Source organism: Triplophysa dalaica, chromosome 4 (assembly GCF_015846415.1).
Source record: "Triplophysa dalaica isolate WHDGS20190420 chromosome 4, ASM1584641v1, whole genome shotgun sequence".
NCBI lineage: Eukaryota > Metazoa > Chordata > Actinopteri > Cypriniformes > Nemacheilidae > Triplophysa > Triplophysa dalaica.
Window position 1 is genome coordinate 10,655,596 of NC_079545.1, and position 23,866 is coordinate 10,679,461.

Genomic DNA, 23,866 nt, shown 5'->3' on the forward strand with positions numbered 1-23,866 from the left:
TCATGTTCTTTTGTGGCAGTTTGTTACTATTGGTATTATTGTATTTAAGTACAAATTACCATCTACAAATGTTTTGTGTTACAACGAATACCTAATTTAACCTAATAGAAGCATCCGGCACAACTTTGGAAGCTCATTGCATTCGTTCGCGTGAATGTTTTGTGAATGACGTGATTTAATCTCCGTGTCAGATATGCTTTGCCTATATAATTTATATTCCGTTGGTGTTTTATTTGTATATTTTTATTGCTTCAGGCGAAAGTATCACAATTACGTAATAGCTTATCGAAATACAAATAGCCCCCTCACGGTTTGCCCCTATTTGGAGTTACAATAACACTAACCAGCTCACGCGCGTCAGTACTGCACGCTGCCGATGGGCGGCGCCCGTGAGTCAGCTGTCAGCGCGCTCTCGCAGTCTATTTTGAAGGCAGGCAATTGGAGCACAGCGCGGGGGTGAGGACGCCCGCCGTCAGCATACCCGCTACCCTACACACCATCAACCTGTCATTTCAAGGCATATCGGGCTTTTTTCGAGCGCAAGATCGAGGCGAATATCCCGGACCTTTGCCGCAGTTCGCTAGCTCGCCGAAACTAGCACGATTTTTAATTCCTAAAGCGTGTCCGAGACGGGAAGACATGGCCACGACTACATGTACGCGCTTCACGGACGAATGTCAGCTGTACGAGGAGCTGGGCAAGTGAGTACCTGAGAGGGACTGTTACATTATAAATGCACGAAGATCGCATGCTTATTTTGTGAGCAAACTTGAGGTGTGGTGTTGGTTGCACAGGCAGTGTTGCCCCGATAAACTGATCTTACAGAGGGAGGGGAAGATAGAGACACGCACACCCGAGTTAGCCACCATTAAAAGCCCCTATTATGATATTAAAGCAAAACCCACGTTTCCCTAGATGCAGTTAGTCAGTTCAACGCCCATAAGTGTGATGTTTTTTTAGTTATTTCCAAGTGCACCGTAAATGTGCATTGTGTGCAAACGTTGACGCATGTCATGTATCTGATATTGTGCTATTTTGTGCATATGCATATAATGTATGTCTTGCTTTCATGTGTTGAAACAGCATAGTGAATTTTCAAATGCTGCATTGAAGATGTAACTTAGCCAAAAGCTATGAACTGTTCAAAATGTGGCTTTCTTAGAAATGGGCGTTTCTTTGCAGAAATATTGCTTGGATAAAACTTGGTTTTCCTGGGATTGTTGACTTTGTTTCTGAATATTGAAAGATAAAAAGCATTCAATACGATCGAGTAACGTTACTTCATAGAGGAAATCGGTCGGTTGAGCTGTGGGATTTAATATAGAGGATATGTAAATTTCCTCGGGAATCAGATGTAACAGGAACAGTGGTTGGATGAGGAAATGAAGAGCAATGGTTTGGTGACAACAAGAAGTTTATGTAGTGATGCTTTTGGGTGTCTGAAGGGACAACATGGTTTCATGAGAGGCTGATCACCCCTCAGGTCTGAAGTTCAGAGCACAAAATCTGCTGTTGACGTGAAAGCATACCTTGTTACCTTGTTAGGTGGATACATCATGTGTAAGCACCTGTAGACAATACTGTTTTATACATGTTACTGAAAATCTTTCTAGAAATATGCAGATGTTGTCGCATGTGGCGTGGAAGCTGTTTGGTTCTCTGCCTTTTACCCAGTAGCTCCTGTCATCCCAGTAATGCAGGGAGAGGTGGATATAGAGGAGCTGGAGTCTTGTCACCAACACACACACATATGCAGTCCTTATAAATCACTTTAATGGACACTAAGTCAGTCTGACAAAAACAGGCTTCATTGATGAGTACTTTAATGGTGATCGTGGTCAGTTAAAGACGGCCTAGAGACAACCTTTAAAATGATTCGCACTGGTTCATGAATATTCCTCTGGGCCGAGGCATTATGTCTCAACTAAGATTCTTCTCTCACTCACTGTTATGTTCTTATAATCTTAACGGTGAAGTGTGTAATTGTTGAGGATCCTAATTATCAACGCTTAAATGTTAAAGGGCCAGTGTGCAAGTTTTTTTGAAGATCTATTGACAGGAATGCAATATAATATACATAATTCTGAGGTGTATAAAGACGTGGAAGCGTTGTGTTTTTATTGGCTTAGAATGAGCTATTAGTGCTCGGGGCCCCTTTCATGGAATTCACCATGTTGTTTCAACAGTAGCCCTAAACAGGCAAACTGCTCTACAGAGTGCGTTCGGTAAATACATTGTCTCATTCGCAGGGTTTATCTTGGCTCAAAATGAGGCGGAGGTGGTGCCATCCTGATCTTGCACACACACGAAGGCCTACCGTACCCTTACGTGGCTTAACCAAAGTGACTTTGACATAATAAAGGTTCTAAGAAAATTTGATGAAAGTGACAATTATTGAGTTTATACAACATAACATATAACATATAACATCTTTTTTATCAAACATTTTAAACTAACTTTTTAGCCCACAAAAGCCAACTGACTTAATGAGCAACACTCTGAATTCTCTGTGGTTCACTGATCAATGATCTCTTATATTCGCCAGTGAAAAGTTCAATAGTTTAAATGAATCGGTTCAATTGAGTCTTACGTGTGCGAGTCATTCTGAATGCAATGTGCGGTCATACTGGTGATCTCGGTGTTTACAGTTTACGCTGATTCAACGATCCATCTGCACAGCTAAAGACATTACAGTGATGTAGGGGCAATCATGGCCTAATGTTTGCCGGTTCGATCCTCAGGGCCGGCGGGTAACGATTGAGGTGCACGAACTTCGAGCCAGCTAAATGGAGAAATATCCTTTAGGTTTCTGTCTTCCATCAATAGTCAGACTGCTGCTACTGTGTTTTAAATAAGACAGGGCATTAACACATTTCACATTTTGATTTCTAAGCTTGCAATTCTTTTTCCAAAATTCAGTATATGAATTTATTTGGATATATAAAGTAGGTTCTTAGAGTACATACATATTATTAAAATTCAAGTATATCTTGAATGCACTGTAATTCGCTTTGGATAGAAGTGTCTGCTAAATGCATAAATGTCACACTATTGGTTTAACAAGATGTTAACACGGTAGTCTGCTCAACTAACAGATCAATGTTTGAAAAGTTGAATCCTCTTAAATTAATCTTTAAGGCACCATTCCTTGTGATGATAATGACAAAATGATTAAGCTCAAAGTTCAAAGCCAAGCGAGATATTGATATAAACAGAATTTGCTTTTACAGCCCTTTGCTTCCTGGGTAAATGATGTCACTATTCCGAGTTTTTGAATAACATCTGCCCACAGGTATACGCTTAAAATGGGTCATGCCTTCCTTACAGAAGAGGAAAGCCAAAGCTTATGAATACACATGTACTGAGAGGCGGACCGACCAATCACAACAGCCTGAGAAGCGAAAGATTGCTTGAAATGGTGTGGGTGGGAGATCTTCAGACACACGCTCTAAGCGGGGAACCAATCACGACATGCTGGGTCAGCTTTACCAATCAGAGCATGTCGGACAGAGGGACTTTATAGAAACTGGGAAAAGCAGATAGTTTTGTGAGAAGAGGGACAGCGGTGAACATTCAAATTAAAAATACAAAATAATGCTAATTTGGGTTTCTAAACAACCCACGTAAAATAAACAAAGTATGTTGGCATACTGTAATTCAGCTTCACATGTACATGTTTCCGTTACTTTGCAAATGTTTCACATTTTTCAGATATTCTTTTACTTTCTCACCAGCCAGATTTATCTTCCTTTCTTTTTGCATAAATTGCATTTTGGGAGCCTTTTAAAGGGATACTTTACTAGCAAATCAAAATTTCCCCATGTTTTACTGACCCTCAAGGCATCCTAACAGAATATAGTTTTCTTCTTGAAGAATAATGCTGTCGGAGTTTAAAATACAACATATTTTTGCTTCCAGCGGTAGAATGGGAGTGAATGGGTGTTGACGTTTTGAAGCTCCAAAAAGCGCATCCATTAATCAATGAACTGCTCGACATGGCTCTGTGGTCTAAACATAGGTCTTCTGAAGGAAAAAAATGTGTTTGTTTATAAGAAACATATTTGAGATGAATACAAATCTGCTGTGTATAAAGATCTCTTGAAATTTGAGGGTTTTTTCTTTAAAGTTTTGTGGCATTTAGTCAATGCTTGTTTGTTTTTCACTAGATTCTAGTGTAGGTGCTACTAATTTCTCCCTGTCAGTTTAGTTGGTCATGCCTTTTAGCCCATGACGAAATTATAAACGTTGATAAAGAACATTTCATTATAATTCCTACTCACCCACATGTCATTTCAAGCATGTGTGAGATCTGCATTACAAGAAAATTGGCCCCCATTGACTTCCATTGTATGGACACCAAACCACTGAGACATTTCTCAAAATATCTTCATCTGTTTTCCACAAAAAAAGTCATTTATAAGTTTTGTTTTTCATAAGGGAAAACAGAATTTGAATTTTTTGGTTCATTTCTTCAATGGGGACTTTTATCTGTGGATCCCAACAAGGGCGTTTGGTTCCTTTTTATTCCTTTAGGAAACAAACAGCCATTATCTGAAGCACTTTACTGGATGTTTTGACTTAACTTTAGAATCTTCACCGTCAATGTAGCACAATAAAACTTGTTAAAGTGAAGACCGTGCTGTCAGAACATTTTACTGACACGTGTTTTGTCTTTTTTACCAGGGGAGCGTTTTCTGTGGTGAGACGGTGTGTGAAATTGAGCACGGGTCAGGAATACGCAGCCAAAATAATCAACACCAAAAAGCTTTCCGCGAGAGGTGAGTTTGTTTCTCCATCCTTTTTGTACTTTTCTGACGCCTACTGCTAAGATTGAACATTGTACTGACCCTTACCAAAAAGTCTTGGGGCGCAGGTGGTTTCAGATTATAACGTATTGAATTATGATCACAGAGACTTCCACTACAACGACAGAAAAGATCATCCTTTTTTACAGCATCCTGCTGTTGAAGGGTGTAAATCTTTTTACGCCCGTCTGTCCACCCTCCTGAAACCTGAAGCCATCAGTTGCTTTGCCAACATGTCACCCTCATGTCCCTCATTGGCTGTGTGGTCATTGTGGTGAGAATGTGTAATGTGGAGTATAAGCATTTGACATGTATTTAATTCCACACACTCTGAAAACCATTTTAAAATAGGCTCTGCTTGCGGACATGGACGCATTCCTTACAGTGTGTGCGTTGGGTTCAGTGTAATTTTGATATGTGCTCAGAGGAAATTAAATTAAGGTTGGGAATGTAGATTCAGATGTTTGGTTGTAATGGGAAGATTTTGCTAAAAATATTTTGATGATTGATGGTAAATCTCACAAAATCTGTCAGTAACAACATGTCCACCTTATATGTCATGACAAAGATCACTGTAATACAATATTTTTTAATTAAAATTGATATTTAAAAATACTAAATGGATAAAAGTATATACAGTACAAAATGTATATTTCGTCTTGGCCAATGTCAATACCTTTGGCTCTAAAATTAATGGAATAGAAAAAAAGAAGTTAATATTAAGTAATAGAAATATTATTTGTTTTTTTGCTGACATTTCCATTTAAAGTCCTATTTTTTATATAAAGAAAAAATATCGCATCCAAAGATTGTTTACAGGGTTCAACTGAATATGACGCTGTGGCGGGTCATGATTTAGAAAACAGAATTCTGTCTTTTAGAATGAGAGTTAATCTGAGGAGAGAGAGACAGTATGATCTATCAAGGGGTTAGAAGGAGGGTGTGCATAAGACAGGGAATGTGACCTAGATATAAGGAGAAAGAGAATGAGTGTGAGGGAGGGAGAAGGAATCGTCATGAACGACTGCGAGTGAAAGAAAGCCAGATAAAGAGAGGTATGACAGTGAAGGCACCTTTGGCACTTGGCAGCTGTGAGAGAGAAAACATGCACGGTTGCATGCCTAAAGCACAAGACTCTCATCTGACCCAGAGAGGTCATGACCCCAGCAAACAAACAAATAAATATAAAAATAAGTTCATAAAGGCTGGCGATATATAGATTTTTATGTTGGCGAAGTCAAATTAAGCAACATTAGAAATGTTGCAGTGATATTTATGTACTTTTTGAATGGATATTAAGTTCGATTCTGAGAGTGTTGAGACACTTTTCTGAGAAAATTTTCAAAATGACAATTTGGTGAGAGTTTGTGAATTTGTTTCATTTTTGAGAATTAGTTTACTTACAGTGAATCGATTTAGAACTATGATTCATTGTCACTTTAATAAGGCTTTTTTATACAGTATTTAAGCTGTTCTAAACTTAAAACTACATGTACAATAAAGGGTGGTTGTGTGAAATGCTGAGACTTTAAAAAATACATGAATATTGAATTTCCATAAAAGGTTGCCCAGCCCTGGCTCATAGTAAACAGCATGGCGCTCATACCAACCAAAATAAAACATTATATTCGTATTACTTTTTATCTAATTATATTCATGCCCTTTTACTTGCTAGCAATATGTGGTTTTTAACCTAAAATAAATTCTTAGGGAAAAAAAACGTTTAAACACATTAGCTACTGTAGAATAGAGGTTCATAGCTGAATTAATGAGTGCTGGTGCTCTAGTGTTGCGACAGCTCCAGGAGTATGTGTATAACTCCGAAAATGCCCAGCAGCTGAGTTTAAGGTCAACACGCATCACGTCAGTGACTGACTAGGGGGCGGGATTCCAAACCCACCCTAAAGCCAATCACAAAGCCCGATCTCTGTGATGGGGGCTAGGACGGGTAAGCGTCAAGACATTAAATCTTAAAATATGGCCAGGCTGAGAATAGCAACAAATAAATATTGAACTTAAGAAAATATGAAAAAACGGAGTCCCAACACAAACATATTGGCTCTCTATAAGTAATCTCTCCGCGTCCTTGTTTTTAGTTATGGCGAAATGTTGTTTGAAATAAGTGATTTTTATTAAGGTTTGTCACTAGTTCAGCGTCTTAGTTGGTTACTAAACCAACTAATGAATACTGTTGTTTTGGAATCTAGCCTTATAAATCAGAGAGCTGGGACGAATGGCATCCATTCATTTGCAAAAGAATGTTGTGCAGTTGTTCAGCAGTCATAAACAGCTGTGGTACGGTTCACTAGTCCAGCACTGGATTTGTTGGTATTTGATAGATGGTGACAAATCGTTGTGGTATTAGTGTAGTAGAGTTACAATAGGCTTTCTGACCATAACATGAAACCGCTTTTGCGATTATAAGACATGATTTGGAATGTTTCAGTAGGTGAAGGGGAAATGGAAAAGTTGGCCAAAAAATTAAGTAATTTTAAAACTACAACAAGTATACTTAATAAAGAAACAGACATTTTAAAGGTCAAGTTGAACGGGCAATTTCTGCCTATCTCATTTTAATCTTGAGTACCTAAAGAATATAGCATATCTTCGAAGAGTATATAGTTTGATCCCATTTATAATAGATATATACAGCTGTACGATTATTTCCGAAATCGTATTATCCCAGCATAACCGTTTTGATTCACTATAAGTTCATGTTGTTAACATTATGCACGTATGCAGCAAATCCCAACAAAACACAGACATATGGCTTAGTTTCACTTACCACGCTTGGACCGCTACATCTATCAGTTTCAAACGATCTGCAAATCCAGCGATCTGCAAATCCAGCGTTATATCCACCATTTATATAACATCCATCACTGAAATGCCATGAACACACCTACACTTCTCATCGGTTGACGCGTGGACGAACTATTTCTTTTGCCTTGACGTGGGCATGCTTTTCCGGGAGAATTGCCCTATATTACTATTACGTAATGTTTTTTTTTTTTTACTTTACTTTCTGAAACCAATACAAACCTTGGGGTAGTGTATCGAGCACAGAAATACTATGCCCTGAATGTTGCGCCCTAAAAATTGTGACCAAAAATAAGTGACTAAAAAAAAATTGGGTGTAATGTCACAGAATGCGGACTGAAACATAACTGCTCTTTTTCAGCATACCACTTATACCGAGACATTTGTTCAAGACTTTTATTATAAACTGAAAACAATTAGGCTTACTAGACACTGTTATGTCACGCTGTTCTATAGTTTATTAAAAGTTTATTAATTCTGAACGTGTCCCCTGTCCATACTGCACCAAAATGCGTCACTGCACTCCATTCGATCCGCAGCATCACACCCGCCACACGTGAAGTCAGTTGGATGAACAGTTCTCGACATAATAAAAATCCAAACACAAAGACGGACACCTTCGAAGCTTCGAAAATTCAGTGTTGATTACTACCAAAGCTTCGAAGCTCCAAAATTTTTATTTCGGACCAGCCCTAGTTCATTCGTATCATTATTAAAGCAGATTAATTCCCTTGGATTTTTTTTTTTAAAAAGCATTTATTTCATACTAAGTATAGCTTAAATGTATTTAACAAGATTTACTGACGTGACTTACTGATATAAAATTGTAATTAAACTTTATTTAGAGTACTATTTATCAGAGGTGGGGGACTCGAGTCACATGACTTGACTCGAGTCTGACTCGAGTCACAATTTTCAGGACTTGCGACTTGCTTGATTGAAGTAAGAAAATGACTTGACTTGACTTTGACTTGAGAGCAGGTGACTTGAGACTTGACTTGACTTTAAATGGAAGACTCGACAATGACTTGAACTTTGTAAAGTAATGAAATTACCTAAAATAATTATTGTGACTCGGCAGCACTACAGCGCCTGTGCCTTTAACGCTGCTCAACTCAAACCGCGCCAAACAAGGTGAAACAGCCAATTACTGTAGAGCAGTTACGATAGAGAGGAAACTGCGCATGCGCCTGGCGGCTTGAAACAGTTGTGGCCGTTACAATGGCGGACAACAGTCGAGCTCCACAGTCACGTTTGGCTATAAGGACTTTGAACTGGACCGTGAAAAATAAAAAATTATTTGCCAGATGCAGAGCATGCAACGCGAGGATTTCTGACGCGACAACCACAACGTCGAATTTCATCCGACATTATAAGAACCACAAGGAAAGGTTACAAAGTAATTTCTTTATAGTCAGTGTAATAAAACGATTACTAATATAATGAATTAATCGTTTCTGTTTGTCATAATTTTGCTTTGGTTGTTTTTTATCATTAGAAAAGTGATAATCGATCATCACTGGTAGGCCTACATCTCATCTCATAAGGTGATGAATTGGGGAATCTGGCTATAATGGCGTAGCCCGAATTGTTATGTTCTTAAAACATTAAAATCATCTTAAAATAAAGAAGGGCTTCTCTGTATTACATGTAGGCGAATGTCTATATTAAATGCGCGAATGTTCAAGTGTTTGTGTTGACTGCGTGTGGAAACTGAATAGCAGCTCTCTTATATACTGCATGACTGGCTAACATGGATGCGCCGGTGAGATCACTTGAATTTAAAAAAACTCTTTAAAAACTTTTCGGTCATACTGACGAGAATAATTTCATAGTTCGAATCTGTTAAATGTCTAATTTTTTTTTATACTCACAATAACAGCAAAACGTTTTGTGCTGTAAAATAATGAAACCAGTTCAAATAGAAAACAAATATTCTCAGATTATATTACGTATGAAACGTGCATACTGCGTGTCCACCGCAGAGATGACGATTAAGCATCATAACTTCATCACTGGGCTATATTAACATACATTTTATTTATATTCTACCGAAATGAAAAAGATTCGTTCATTTTGATAAACAAGATTCAATACCGAAGTCAATAAAATGATCCGGGATTCCCATCAATAGATGCAAATTCCCTATAGGCCTACTGTTCACATTAATGGACAGCACAAGTATTACAGCATCATATACTTAAAACATACAATAGTCAAGTTTTCAATCACAATTCTTAGTTTATAAGCTTCATAGCCTGTATAAATGCATTCTCTCAGATACAAGTATTTCCATTTCTGTGTAGACGTTGCAATTAAATTGAATTAGATTTTATTATACATTTCAGACTGGATTTCTTTTGTGTAAGCAACACTTTTATTTTCAGATATTAATGTTGCACAGATATGCATATAATTCATATATAGCAATGTGAATAAGATACATAATGTATGTATATAAGTTCATCTTTTCTGTGCAAAAATAAACATGTATCTAAAAAATTAACCTCTGTTTATTTTAGTACTGCGACTTGACTTGACTTGAAACTTATCAGGACTTGACTTGACTTGCTTAGGGTGAACCCTTGACTTGACTTGACTTGCTTGATTTGTCTAAACTGTGACTCGAGACTTGACTCGAGACTTGATAGTTAAGACTTGAGACTTGCTTGGACTTGGCCATATGTGACTTGTTCCCATCTCTGCTATTTATACACAATGCACATATCTTTCAATGCAAGATATTCAAAGTGTACCTAACAGGGCTAGCACAATCAAATACACTTAAATTAATCTTTATTTGTACTTCTGCACTATTTCTGCACAATTAAAGTATATTAAGTACAAAATCAGTTGTTCCAATATAGCAGACTTTAAGTATACCAATTAAGTATACCCCAAATTCAATCGCAATGTATTTTCATTAAGTACATAAGTTGTAAATGGATTTGCAGTATACTTGGCATAAAATAAATGTATTTCAAATATATTTTAGTATATTTAATTTTCAGAAGGGTTTACTAATTCTGAAATGGCTTAAGGCGTTTTGTGCTGCTATCATGAAACATTAAACTCCTTAAGAAACAAGCATGAATAATAAGTAAAACACACACGCTTCGTATTGATCTGATCCAGATGACTGCACACACACACTGGCAGGGTTCGGTGGAATTTCACTCTTGCGCTGTTGATTTTGTCAAGCATGGAGCATTTATTCCACTCATCCAGTAACTCATTATCATCATCATTATTATCGTAATCGTTGAGGTGTTTTTGGTCTGGATGAGTCCTCTTCGGTTGTCAGTTATCATAAATCCATAAGAAAGAGGTTGAATTGACAAAGAACTCCATGTCTGTATAGGGGAAAAGTGAAGGTATACAACATAAAGGTACAGTTTGCAGTAAAATATCCAAAAACCACTAGGCCAATGTTACATACTTTTTTCAGCTGAGTACTTACAATATCTCAAATGTTTCCAACTGCTTCTAAATCCTGAGAAAATCGCCTTCTAAACAGTGGACCGGGGCTGTTTAGTCGCCTCTCAATGGCGTCATATCTGCGTTACCATTTGTTACCGCCTTAACTGACCTAGCAACCGCGTGACACTGTCGTAGACAGACAAGGAAGTAGTTTGTACCGTCGGACCGTCTAGCATTATTGCAAATTATGTTTTACTATGATTGATTTGATCAGTTGTAGACAACATATCCCATAATTCCATGCTTCTACACAGCGTCATCAAGCTACGCGATTGTTGTTGTTTTGATCGTGCGCCCTCTAGCGGTGAATTTTACAAACTGTACCTTTAAATAATAATTGGCCCAATAAATCAAAATCCTGTCATTTACTCCATACATGTATTACTTATTCTCTGGAACACAAAATATGAGATTGTGGATAGAGTGAAAATGTATTGAGATCAAGGGATGTTGAATATGACTGAACTTTTCCTCTATCTAGCCACCATAATTTCTGAGCCGTGCTGACCCTTATATCAAGACATAATGATATCTGGCACGTTGATCTCTGTCCCAAATACTCCACACTTGACACAATTCTGGAATAATTAAAATAAAAAATAGTTTTTATGCATGTGATAATGTCATGGAAATAAGTCTTTAACTACTTTACATCAGAGCTATGATTGATGTGGTCTCTGAAAATGTACACACGCCTGCTCTTTTACACTCGATTCCAGTGTTTATAGAAGTGCTTGGATTCGAATGCCACATTAGGACGCTCTATGTTAATATCATTGCTGTATGCATTTGTATGCTTCAGATCATCAGAAGTTGGAACGAGAAGCTCGAATCTGTCGTCTGCTAAAACACTCCAACATCGGTGAGTTTTTATTGATTTATTTTCCAGAATTCGAATAGCTAAAATGTAAGCGAGTGTATTTCTTATGTATAGACCCAAGCCGTTATTTTTTGTATAAATTTCCGTACATATGTGGATTCAAATCCCTGTTTCTCTTTTTTTGTTTTAGTTCGTCTGCATGACAGTATATCAGAGGAGGGCTTTCACTACCTGCTGTTTGATTTGTAAGTGTAAATGTACTTCCTACCAGAAAGGTGCTTAGTTTCCCGTTTTAAAACAAGCCTTGACATGAGGAACAGCGCAGCTTTAAGCAGTGATTTATGATTGATCGCTCATGTGTCCCAATGGAGATTTTGATCAAAATATCGGTTTTCTGTCCTTTTAACACAGTGAAGTTTAATGTGCTGTTTAGAAAACAAGTTCAGATACAACCTTGAACGTTCTATTTAGAGGTCTGCGCAGGACTGTTTTTTTTGTGCTAAATTTTGTCCCGCTCCCGCTGAAAATGCACTCTGTGTTCACCCGCTATCTGCTTAGAATGATTTTCGTCCCGACCCGACAGATCCCACTATATTAAGATCATGTTTCCAGATTTCACATTTAAATATCCCCTTAACAAATGTAAAATACGGCATACAAAAACATATCCGTTTTTTTTCGTCTTGTCAATATAAAAAAAAATCTAACATTTTACAATACAAGAACAATACAGTAGACAAAATGTCAAAAAGAAAAACTAATTAAATGCATTAAATACACAATTTTTAACTCAAACTAAAAGCAAAATATGAATAAACAAAACCCTTTGGCTTATAGCTAGCTCATGCAAAATATCATCCATGCAAGAAATATCCCAATGACCATCTCCCCACTAAAAAACACGAAACACTCATTCTGTCTTCTCTAAGGTGCACTCCGCGACCTGCCCATTCTGTCTGGGGGTTGACACGTGCAAATAAAACTTATAACGGAGTAAGAACTGGTCCACGCGTGCAGCACATGCATAACACAGTCCCCAGATCAGGCTCTACATGTGGTCAGTTTGGGGTGGGCAACCGTCCAAAGACCCGCTCCCGTCCATAGAAACTGAGTCTACCGTCTTTTATCCCCCAAAAATTATTTGCGCCGCAAGAATCCGTATCGGGTCCCGCGACAGTGCAGACCTCTAGTTCTGTTGTCCAATCAGCATCCAAGGCTGAGTGATCAATTTTATACGTTTATTCCAACCAAAAACATTTGAAGACGATAAAAACCTTGCCTTCAGTTTTAGAATTTGCGTCTCCATAGCAACTGAGCTCCAGGAAGAGCCGTGCGCTGTAGAACAGGAATCCTGTTTGAATTAGCAAATAGCCAAGCTGAACTTCCTGCATTTCAGGGTGACCGGAGGTGAGCTGTTCGAAGACATTGTTGCCAGAGAATACTACAGTGAGGCAGATGCCAGGTAACGACCGATGCTTTTTGTTACGTTTCCCCTTCTGTTTCTTTTTTCTTTTGTGCCTTCTCTTTATTTCCTGCCCTTTCTTTTCCTTTCTCATTTGCCTTAGCCTGTTGCGCCCATCACATGTTGCACATACACGTTCAGTGTTGGCGTGTTTTGCATTCGGAGATGCTTGTCAGAACAGCATCTTCCACGGTGCAACACGTGTCTCGCTCATTATCAGACACACGCTAGGTTGAAATGCCACCTTTTAGCCCAATGGACACCAGACAGAACTGTACATTAGCAGTGGCTTGAGGAGATAAACTGTATTGTGTTGTGTGTACTGGATTAAGTGGCCTAGAAAAGTTTGTGTTATGTCTTTTGTCTGTCTGTTTCTAGATCTTGTTTCCTTCTCTGATCTGTCTCTGTTCTTTCATCACACTCTGCATTCTCACATACGCCAACACCTGCACGCACAAACGCATAGAAGCTAGATGCTAAATTACCAAGGATGCAATGACACAACACAGCGGCGGTTCATTGCACAGTGTGAGTGCTTGTTTGTGTGATTGTTACCAGGGTTTACAGAATGCAGTTGAAGGTGTTAGTCCTGAGTATTATCACCTCCGCGGTCCAACCCATATGTGCAATACCTTGCCGACTTCCTTGTGTACATACTGTGGGTGTGTAACATGGAGTCAATCGTTTTGAGATTCTTTTGTGGGTTTTTTGACCCCAGGCTTGTGCTCTGGGTATTGTTAGTTGGCTTGTGCTTCAACGGTCCGGCCTGTTAACCAAACGGGTGTAAGTTCAAACATTGAATCAGGAAAGATTTGATTACTTCATGAGATATGTAAGGTTTCACGATTCCTCTTGCTCTAATTTCAGAACATCTGAACGTTGAGTCAAAGTGAGACATATCGTAGCCTGTTGTCTTGAAGCGGTTAACACCTATTAAACCTGTGAGTTACTGAACTCACAGTCCTGATCTATCACCACCATGCCAGTTGAGCAATGTGCCCTTGTGCCTACGACCCAGCTGTTACGACATAACATGAGTGTCTGCTAAAGACCAGTTTACACTCTTGCTGTGTATTCGCATGATGCTTTTTACCATAATTAGTGCAATTCTAAGTCCGCATGTTGCACAAGGGCTTTTATAATAGCTGTATATCAGCACAAGGTGCCGTCACTTCCCTAAAAAACACTTGTGCTACGTCATTATTGCAAATACAGGCTTTTAAAGTTGTATTTGAATACGTAAACGCAATATCACAGGTTCAAGGTACAGTGTAGTGGTGACACGTGCAGTACTTATGTGTCTTTAATTTATCATACGTCAAGATTATAGAGTAGGTAAATGTTGATAGACTTGGATATCGGTCGTCTCAATGATTTAAGCTGTATAGATATCTTCGCAAGTCAGCTTTTGAATGCTATTTGGCTTAATTTTGCCATGTAGCCAATCGAGTGTTAGTGCCTTGTGTCTCCAAAATACATGGACATTAGTGTCAATTAGATGTGATGGGAGGTTGCTATGCAGTTGCTAAGGTGTTCTGAGTGGATGATGTCACGCATACATCTGGGAGACGTCTATTTGATGTCTGCATTTTTTATAGTTTGCTCATGTGCAATACGTCTTTGAGATGTCTCCTGTCAGATGTCATATAGACTGCTAGAAGATGTCTGTCAGATGTTTTTGATTTAGAATAAACGCTTCTTTTCTAAGACGGCTATTAGATGTTTTTACACAGCAGATGTTTTCCAGATCTTACAGACATACCTGTGCTAGCCAAAGTGATTATTTTCTTTATAAAGCTGCAATCTCTAACCTTTGCCTCTAGATTTCCATATCTGTTTGAACCTTAACTTTACGTGGGTTGAAGTCAAATGATGTCAAACTGGCATTTCATGGAAAATTGTACCCGACAGCTGAAATTATAAATTAGAGATGCACCGATTGCAATTTTCTTTGCCGATTCTGATTTTATTACAAGGGAAACCTGACGATTCCGATTTTTGTATCCACAAACTAAAATTGACCGTATTTTATAAACATTAACTTTTCTTCAATGCACATTTTTCATAATACTTTTTTTATTTTCATTACATAAATTATTGAACAATACAATTTCCCCTAATTTCCCTATATGGAGTTCTACAACCTGCATTATATTACAGAATTTTCTCTTGGCCAAAATACTCTTAAATTGGCAGTTCGGTGGAACCACCAAGTCACGAGTGTAAATGAGCCATTAAGGACAGCCGTCGTTTACTTTCGTCTTTGAGTATACTGACAGCTGTGACGTTATTGCCCGCGTCGCTGGCAACATGGGATCGGCTTGGAATCGGCAAGATGTGAGACTGACCGATTCCGGTTTCTGGCCGGTCAATCGGTGCACCTTTATTATATATCATTATTACCATTTTACCAACCATAAAAGTTACAGGTTCCAGCTTTAGGTTGTATTGTTGGATATTTTGGGGGAGATCAGCCGTTGATTATTTGTGAATGTAACAGAAATTGTATGTTGCTTGTGTCTTTAGTAGAAATACTGTAGATGCAGGGAAATGTCTCTGGTTCCTTTCCTAGTTAGAGCTGATCTCCTGCAGACCTGCTTCCAACCACCTGCTGTCTGTCCCTCCTCCACAGGCTTCTCACATTCCTCTCTCTATCTCTCACTCTATCTCTCACGCTCTATCTCACTCTCTATCTCACTCTCTCTCTTCAGAGAGAGAGAGAAGTGTGGACTATCTGAGAGAGAAACAGGTGGAGAATTGAGGGGGAGCGAGAAAAACGAAGCCCTAATTCATGTGTTAATTGAAGCGATAGTTTCCCTAGGGGGCAGTGCACAACTGCACGGCTTCACCAGAAGAAAGACGTCAAACGTGTTAGAGAGAACAGCAGAGATGGAAAATATAGAGTGATGGTTTTCTGACACCTCCTCTTCTGTGCTGTGGAAGCGTGTCAACACAGAGCATGACGCTAATGTAAATGAAAACCGGTTTTAGCTGCAGTGTTGTAGATGAATGAAAGCACTTTTTTAGTTGGAAACAGTTTTGTTTGTGTATTTCTGGATATGTTTTAACTTGTACACACACACACCCACACACCTCTCTCTCTCTCTCTCTCTCGTCTCTAATGTTGTTCTTATTGTTTACAGTTGTGTCTCGTGTCTAAATGTTTCTGTCTCTCCACTTTCATCATTCACTTTACACTCTTATTTTAATCCCTCCTCCCTCCCTCACAAACATCACTCTTCGATCCCTTGTATCTTCAACTGCATTTTGTTTCTTTCATCTCAATCTTTCTTTCTGCCATTACTCTATCAATCATGTGACGTCACTGTACCCATCCTCACCCCCCCCACCTCTCACCCCCTTTTCTTTTCTTCCGTTTTGTCTTCACAGTCACTGTATCCATCAGATTCTAGACAGTGTCCATCATATTCACCAACACGATATAGTGCACAGGGACCTGAAGGTCAGTATGTAGCACACACACTCCTCGTATGTCGCCTGTCTGTTTGCCTCTGCTTGCTCCTGTATGTAGCTTTAGCCTGTCTGTCTGTTTTTCTGTGTATGGCACCATAAGCTTCCCTTAATCCATTGACTACTTTCCCAAACTTCCCAAATCCTTTCTCCCTGTGCCTGAGCTTTAGCTTGATGCTCCTCAGTACGAATGGTTAAAAGTCTCAAGGTCTCATGACTGTTTACCTTGATATTATTTATTTGACAATTGTTTATTTTACATATTGTTTTGTTTGTTTTTATTCTGGTTATACTCAAATATTCTGATATTTCAAAAAACCAAGTAGAGTAGCGGGTTTTGAAAATATAGTTGAGTAAAAACTGTTTGCTCTGTCCCATGCTTTAGTGTTTCTTAAAGGGATAGTTCACGCAAAAATGAATATTCTGTCACAAATTACTCATCGTCAAGTTGTTTCAAACCTGTATACATGTCTTTGTTCTGTTGAACACAAAGAAAGATAATTGGAAGGAGCAACTGATATTTCTGGGGCACCATTGACTACCATTCAAAGTCAAAAGGGTCCCAGTTTTTTCCTAAATTCTTCCAAATATGTCTTTAAACTAATTCTTTCTACTATGGTAATTACTTTGGCAATTCTTTCTACTATGATAGAAATGTATACAGGTGTGGAAAAACTTGAGGATTAGTAATTCATGACATAATTTTTATTTTTGGGTGAACAAAACAAAAAGTTTGACAAAAAGTTTTTTTAAAGCTATAGTTGGCACGCACTGGTTATAATGTATGTAGAAACAAAAATGACACACAAAAGATAATTTTTTTCAGATTTCCCAACAACTGTTGCAGCGAAGTAGATGATTTACTTTTATAGTAATTGTTTAGTAATATTTAATATTTTACAGGAAATAAGATTCGTCATGCAGATCAGGCATTCACTTTTTTGAATTATGGTTAGAATAAAATGTTAATATGTATATATTTAGCTTATTTCAAAGCACATTGTATAACAACGAATGCTACAGATTGCTGTAATTATAGTCATTTGTTTTCTGCGAAGAACACTTCTGACTTTCTTTTAGTTAGCCTCACAGCATCGCCTCCTTACAAAAACTGTTTCTCAGTCTACCATCAGCCCCCCGGCTTAAGGAAAAACTTTCAGATACAATATGAATAAGTAGTATATAACTACGTGCGATCCTCTAAGCGTAACATGCTCTCAAGGATGTGCTCCGAGCTACACAATAAATTGAATAGATGGCCAGTGACAGCTGCATACCAGCGGGGAAATGATAACAAGGAAATAGGTTCAAATAAATATCACAGACCTCTGGGAAGCATTGACCTTTGCTGTTATCTTGTGGTGAACTTCCTCACAAGTCTCAACATAAGAGATTTATAGCAACATTTCATCTATTTTTATTGCCTGTTTCCCAATAATATGTCACAGTTCCGTTTTACTTCTCTTGTTAAACAGCACATGGGGCAACTTTTCTCTCTAAAATGGAGGTTGTGAACTTAAATGTATTTGACAGTATTTGTAAGTTTATGGTTTGCAGAAAGTAAGCCATTAAATAGCTTTTTTCACTTGCAACATGTGGAAACAAAATCATATACTGCAATATTTCCACACTGAAATATTTAGTGCTGTAAGTGCAACTCTATACACACACACATTTTACTGTACTTTAATGATTTTACATCTGGATCGTATTTTATATCCCCTAAACCGCTGTAGCTTGTTTGTGCATTTATTAGGCCATTAGGCAAACATGGATAAACACACATTTACATACAGTATATATGCGTACACAGACACACATACACATTTGCAGACCAGCTATGATCAGCAGCTGACAGTGGGGGAGGTGTAAAGACAGCATACACACACATTTGAACACGCACTCTTTCACAAAAACCTCAAAACCTCACTTGTTTATGAATTAATACACATCATATTCATTCTTTCAGTACAAATATATAGGCCAGACATGCAGATTCAGGCTCGGGCGCGGTGACACACATCGCTCTTTTATTGGGAGACATTTAGAAAGCAAACGCCACTTAATGAAAGCAAAGCGCCACTTTAATTTACAGCCCTGAACTTTACTGCCATACCAGAACTTTACACACATGCCATCGAACTCATTCTCTACACGTGGATAATAATAATCTCGGCTATAACTGTATTTTTGCAGCGCTCTCAATATCTGTAGTGCTGCTCAGAGTTCTTTATTACAAAACTTGTACTGTTAATACACTTGGATTTCCAAAGATCTTCAGTAAGAATACACCAAAAAAAGTTATAGTGAAATTACTGTTATATTAACTAAATACTCATGTCAGTTGTTATTAGTAACTTTAATGAAATAGTTTAGCTTTTTTACACTCCAATTTAAAGATTCATATTTTCACAGTGACATCACATGCAGGAAACTCACACAACGCTCTCTCGGTTTAGCCAATGAAGCCCCTCTGTCTCTCTTAGCCCCCCATGTGCTGTGTGAATATAACACGCATAACACTTCCAATCTTAGCCTTGTTGAAAGATTTAACTCATTGTGGTCTCTTAACGATTCTAAAATAATGAATTCATAGTTTCACGACCCTCTGACTTTTGTGTATTATCACTTGAGTGTCGGATCTGGTTCCAGGCTGTCAAATACCACAACCTTAGTTCTTGAGGTTTTGCCTCGCGATAGAGTTTTACCCGTGCATGACAACATGCGGTGGTCTCATGACAGCCGGCTTACATGCGTGTACACATGTTTTACTGCTGTGTTTACCACCCGCACAATCACATTGCACCCCTTCATTAACAAATTTACCAAAGGCAAACCACGGTGTGGTCGTTACGCACATTTGTGTAATTTACATTTTATAATGCATTTCAATACTCGTGGTCATTTTTAGTGGACGAACCTACTGAACGTTCACAGAACCACCTAGAACTCAAAATTGGTCACAATGCGTTGCTCCCGCTCGCCCTCAGTTGGTTAAAATAGAAATGAGTTATTCTTGCTCCTAATTGACGTAAACCTTTAACCTAACTGGACATTTAGCAGTCTGTGTATTGTTGCTGTTGTTGTTTTTTAATCTAGTGTATATCTTTTTAAGTGTTACGCTAATATTCAGATGCAAGATTTAAGACTAGAAAGATGCCCTGCCCCTTTCCTTTTTAATTATTTACCTGCCCCAAATACCCCAACCCCTGGCCTGTGCACGGGACTGTAGCATTGCTCAGACTAACCTGCGCCCCCTGCTGTTTGCATGCAGTCACTGCATCCAGCAGATCCTGGAGGCGGTGCTTCATTGCCATCAAATGGGTGTGGTGCACCGAGACCTGAAGGTAAGTGACAGGTGTCGTGTCATCATTCCTCAAGTGTGTGCTCATAAAAGTCAGTACCTTCAAATCTGTGTTTATCACTGTGTATGTAACAGTGACTGCGGTAATTGCCCTAAAAGATCATTGTTGGTGCCACAATTGGCTTGCTATAGAAATGCATTGGAGGTCAGTCCCATTACACACAGTGATAGCATACAGTGTATGTGTGTGTTGCGGTGTGTGGCCGTCACTGGTGGTTAAATAACTTTTATGAATGTTCAGGTAAGATTGGACTGAAATATAAAATGTTGATTAGGAAACACTTCCAAATTTTTTCTGCAAGTATTTCTTTGCAGTCTCTCAGAACAGTTGATGTCAGTGACTAATTGTAATATAGCAGTTAAAATACAGCTTGTTGTCATGGTTTCACAATATATGTTTATTTAGTACAAACATTTTTTATAATGAAATAATACACCATTAAAGCTCGTTCTTTGCATTATTTTAAGTTCCACATCAATCTCTTTTAAAGTCAGTTTAGACATCAGGTACCAAGTCCCAGAACAAGCGTCATGTCCAGGCTTCTATCTGACCTTTGATTTTCTCTAACGCACAGTGTGCTTCTGGGAAAGGTCGTACACGTAAACAACTCAACTAGTGACTCGCCATGTATTGCAGCCGAGGCCAAATTTTAGCTTGGATTGCTTAGAGATTTTTGATGAGCTGAATTATTCTTTTTAGTTAGTGTCTTAGTTGTGTTACTGTGTTCAGTTTGCAATCGTCTATAGTAAGTGTCAAAAAAACTCCCATGCCTTCTGTACAAACACGTAATTGGTGTTTTGCCTCTTGTTGTGTGAAAAGGGTGATGCTTAAAAACTGCTTCAAACTGCTGCATGTTTACGTGTTTGGAGAGTGTGATCTCCTTTTAGTTGTTTGTGAATGCATGTATATGTGGTTTGATGATGACTTTGATATCGTTAATGTCACTGAATAAATGCACATTTTTCTCACTATGTTGTAGAAAATATGTTTGTGAAAAGGCTGTGAATTGAATTGTATGGGTGGTGGAAACGTGTCTATTTAAAGGGGCAGTATACCCAAAAATAAAAATTCTGTTATCATTTCCTTACCCTCCAGTTGTTCTAAATCTGTATAAATGTCTTGGTTCTGATGAACACAATGACAATATTTGGAAGAATGCTTGTAATAAAACAGTTCTTGGCCCCCATTGACTATCAAAAGTGCCTCAGAACTGTTTGCTTTATACATTCTTCAAAATGACTTCTTTTGTGTTCAACAGAACAAAGAAATGTAGAAAGCATTTTTTTTCTACTATGGTAATCAATGGTGGCCATGAACTGTTTGGTAGCAAGCATACTTCTAAATATCTTTCTCTGTGTTCATTAGATCAAATACATTTATACAGATTCTGAACAATTTATGGCTGAGTAAATGATGACAGGAAATTTTCATTTTTGGTTGAACTGTCACTTTAACACGAAATGTTAAAAATGTTTAGGGTTAAGTATATAGCAGAAGTCATTAATGTTTTGACCATATATGTCCTCCTATATCTTAATAGCTCACACAATATATAACCTATGAATTATTTTGAGATCATTTCGTAAACTTTTTTTGTATTTATGCAGAAATGCAGAAATGTCAGCTACCCATATGTACAGACTTGTTCTCTAAATGTATTTGTGTAGAATGAAATCAGTGTTGAAAGGGAATAAAATGTGCTTTTTGCGATCATGTTGGTATTGTACTCTGGCAGCACCAATGTTCTGGTTTCACACTGTGAGTGTCTACCCACACCACAGTGCCGTTCTGAATGGATGCCTGTGGCACACGCTCCTCCACAGCAGGATTCGGAGTGGGCATGACAGAAATGCCAGTGCAGAAAGAGGGGGAGATCGTACACGCGCTCCGACACAAATACCCTTTTCAAGCACAAGATCAGAATCATAGTCATAGACACACATGCCACTACAGCAGATATGTGTAAATAATGTTAAATAAAACGCTATGTAAAAAGTCCCCACTTTTCCAAGTTTTGTTTTGTATTGCTAACTGTCAGCTGATACAGAACATGCTTAAAAGGTCTGTTCACCTAAAAATGAAATTTATTTTATTTACTCACTCTCGTGTTATTTCAAACCTGTCTGACTTTCTTTCTTCTGTAGAACACGATTATTTTGAAGAGCAATGATAACCAAATCACATTTATAAGCATTAACTATTGTATGGACACAAAACCACATTTCTCAAAATATTTTTTCTTGTGTTAAAGGGGTCATATGAACATCTAAAACGAATATTATCTTTTGTTTTAGATCTATTGCAATGTGTATACACGATTTAAGGTTAAAAAACGCTGTATTTTCCATATACCGTGCATGTTTGTATCTCCTCTTTGCCCGCCTCTCTGTAATGTGCAGATTTTGAACAAATCTCATCGCTCTGAAATGCGAGGTCTGCTTTGATTGGCCAGTTTACCAGTGTGTAGTGATTGGTCGAATAATGCAAGCGTGTGACAGAAATGTAACGCCTTTTACCATATTTGGCACATCAGGTTCCAAAGCAATTTTACTGATAGGTACGCCCAAGCTCACTTGCGTATACATTTGGGCGGTCTTAGTCAAGTCATACCACGAACTGACGTGGATGGATTTGGGGGGGGGGTTACACAAGGCATTTCAAGCAGGTCTGGGCGAGCATTCGCTTTTGAAATGCATCTTTAACTTGCAATTTTACTTGTTTATACATGCATGAGCAACTTATAACACACCAAAGACTCAGAAAAACACATATTCACGCCATAAGCGCCTTATGACCCCTTTAACGAGATGAAATAATCATATACAGGTTTCGAACAAATGATGGTGCATAAATGATGACTGATTTTATTTTCAGGTGAACCATCCCTTAAAGAACCAATTGGTTGACTGTCTTGACCCAAAAATATGCTCGCATCCCCTAATATGTAGCTCTTGCACAATTTGTAGAAGGTCAGTTTTAGTCGATTTTACAGCAGAAGCTACGTCCATAAGTTAACAGGGGATAATGATTTCTATTTGTAACTCAGTAGTTAGAGCATGGCATAAACTACGCCAAGGTCATGGGTTTGATCCCAGGGATTGCACATAATTGGAAACAAATGTATAGTATAATGCAATGCAAGTCGCTTTGGATAAAAGTGTCTGCCAAATGCATAAATGTAAATGTACCAGAATCTCTCAGAAGGAGCTGCTTTTCAAAATACCTCCCACTGTTGAGTTTTAGGAATGGGATTAGCCCCCTCAACAGCACACAGGTGTAACCTCTCTTTGAAAGAGTTAGTAAGACCGAGTGCTTATGAGGTTAGAGATAATATATCTTTAATAAAGTGCAGTATGAAACCAGTAAGACTTTGGGTTCTTATAAATAGTGTAGGAGGCTATTTAAGGCTCATAACAATACTGTGAATTGCAGCCTTAAAAAACGCAAGAAAGTACTGTATAAAAGTACAGTAATATCTACTCAGAGAAAAAGAGGGAGAAATAGCAGCGGATGGTAGATGCACCAAACACTGCAATGCAGGAAAAGCTGCAATCAATGTCACTATGTGCTGCTGCGTTTATAGTGGATATGTGTGAAAGCACTGTCGGTTTGTTACCCTGAACTTACAGATCAAACTCCGTAT

The 23,866-nt window shown here is 38.2% G+C and overlaps 1 protein-coding gene across 43 annotated transcripts in view; it reads left to right on the top strand.

Moving 5' to 3' along the window:
* The first annotated feature begins 412 nt into the window (after positions 1-412).
* camk2b1 (calcium/calmodulin-dependent protein kinase (CaM kinase) II beta 1) overlaps positions 413-23,866 on the top strand; it is a 53,582-nt gene continuing 30,128 nt past the window's right edge. For 30 of the 43 annotated variants that reach the window (XM_056745207.1, XM_056745233.1, XM_056745216.1 and 27 more), the window contains exons 1-6: positions 413-701; positions 4,684-4,778; positions 11,908-11,967; positions 12,116-12,170; positions 13,322-13,387; positions 20,133-20,205. In XM_056745207.1, coding sequence (XP_056601185.1) covers positions 640-701; positions 4,684-4,778; positions 11,908-11,967; positions 12,116-12,170; positions 13,322-13,387; positions 20,133-20,205 — 411 coding nt within the window. In that variant the 5' untranslated portion in view covers positions 413-639. Of the gene's footprint in view, positions 702-4,683; positions 4,779-11,907; positions 11,968-12,115; positions 12,171-13,321; positions 13,388-16,777; positions 16,851-20,132; positions 20,206-23,866 lie in introns of all 43 variants that reach the window. The other 13 variants (XM_056745208.1, XM_056745234.1, XM_056745210.1 and 10 more) reach the window with 1 other exon arrangement.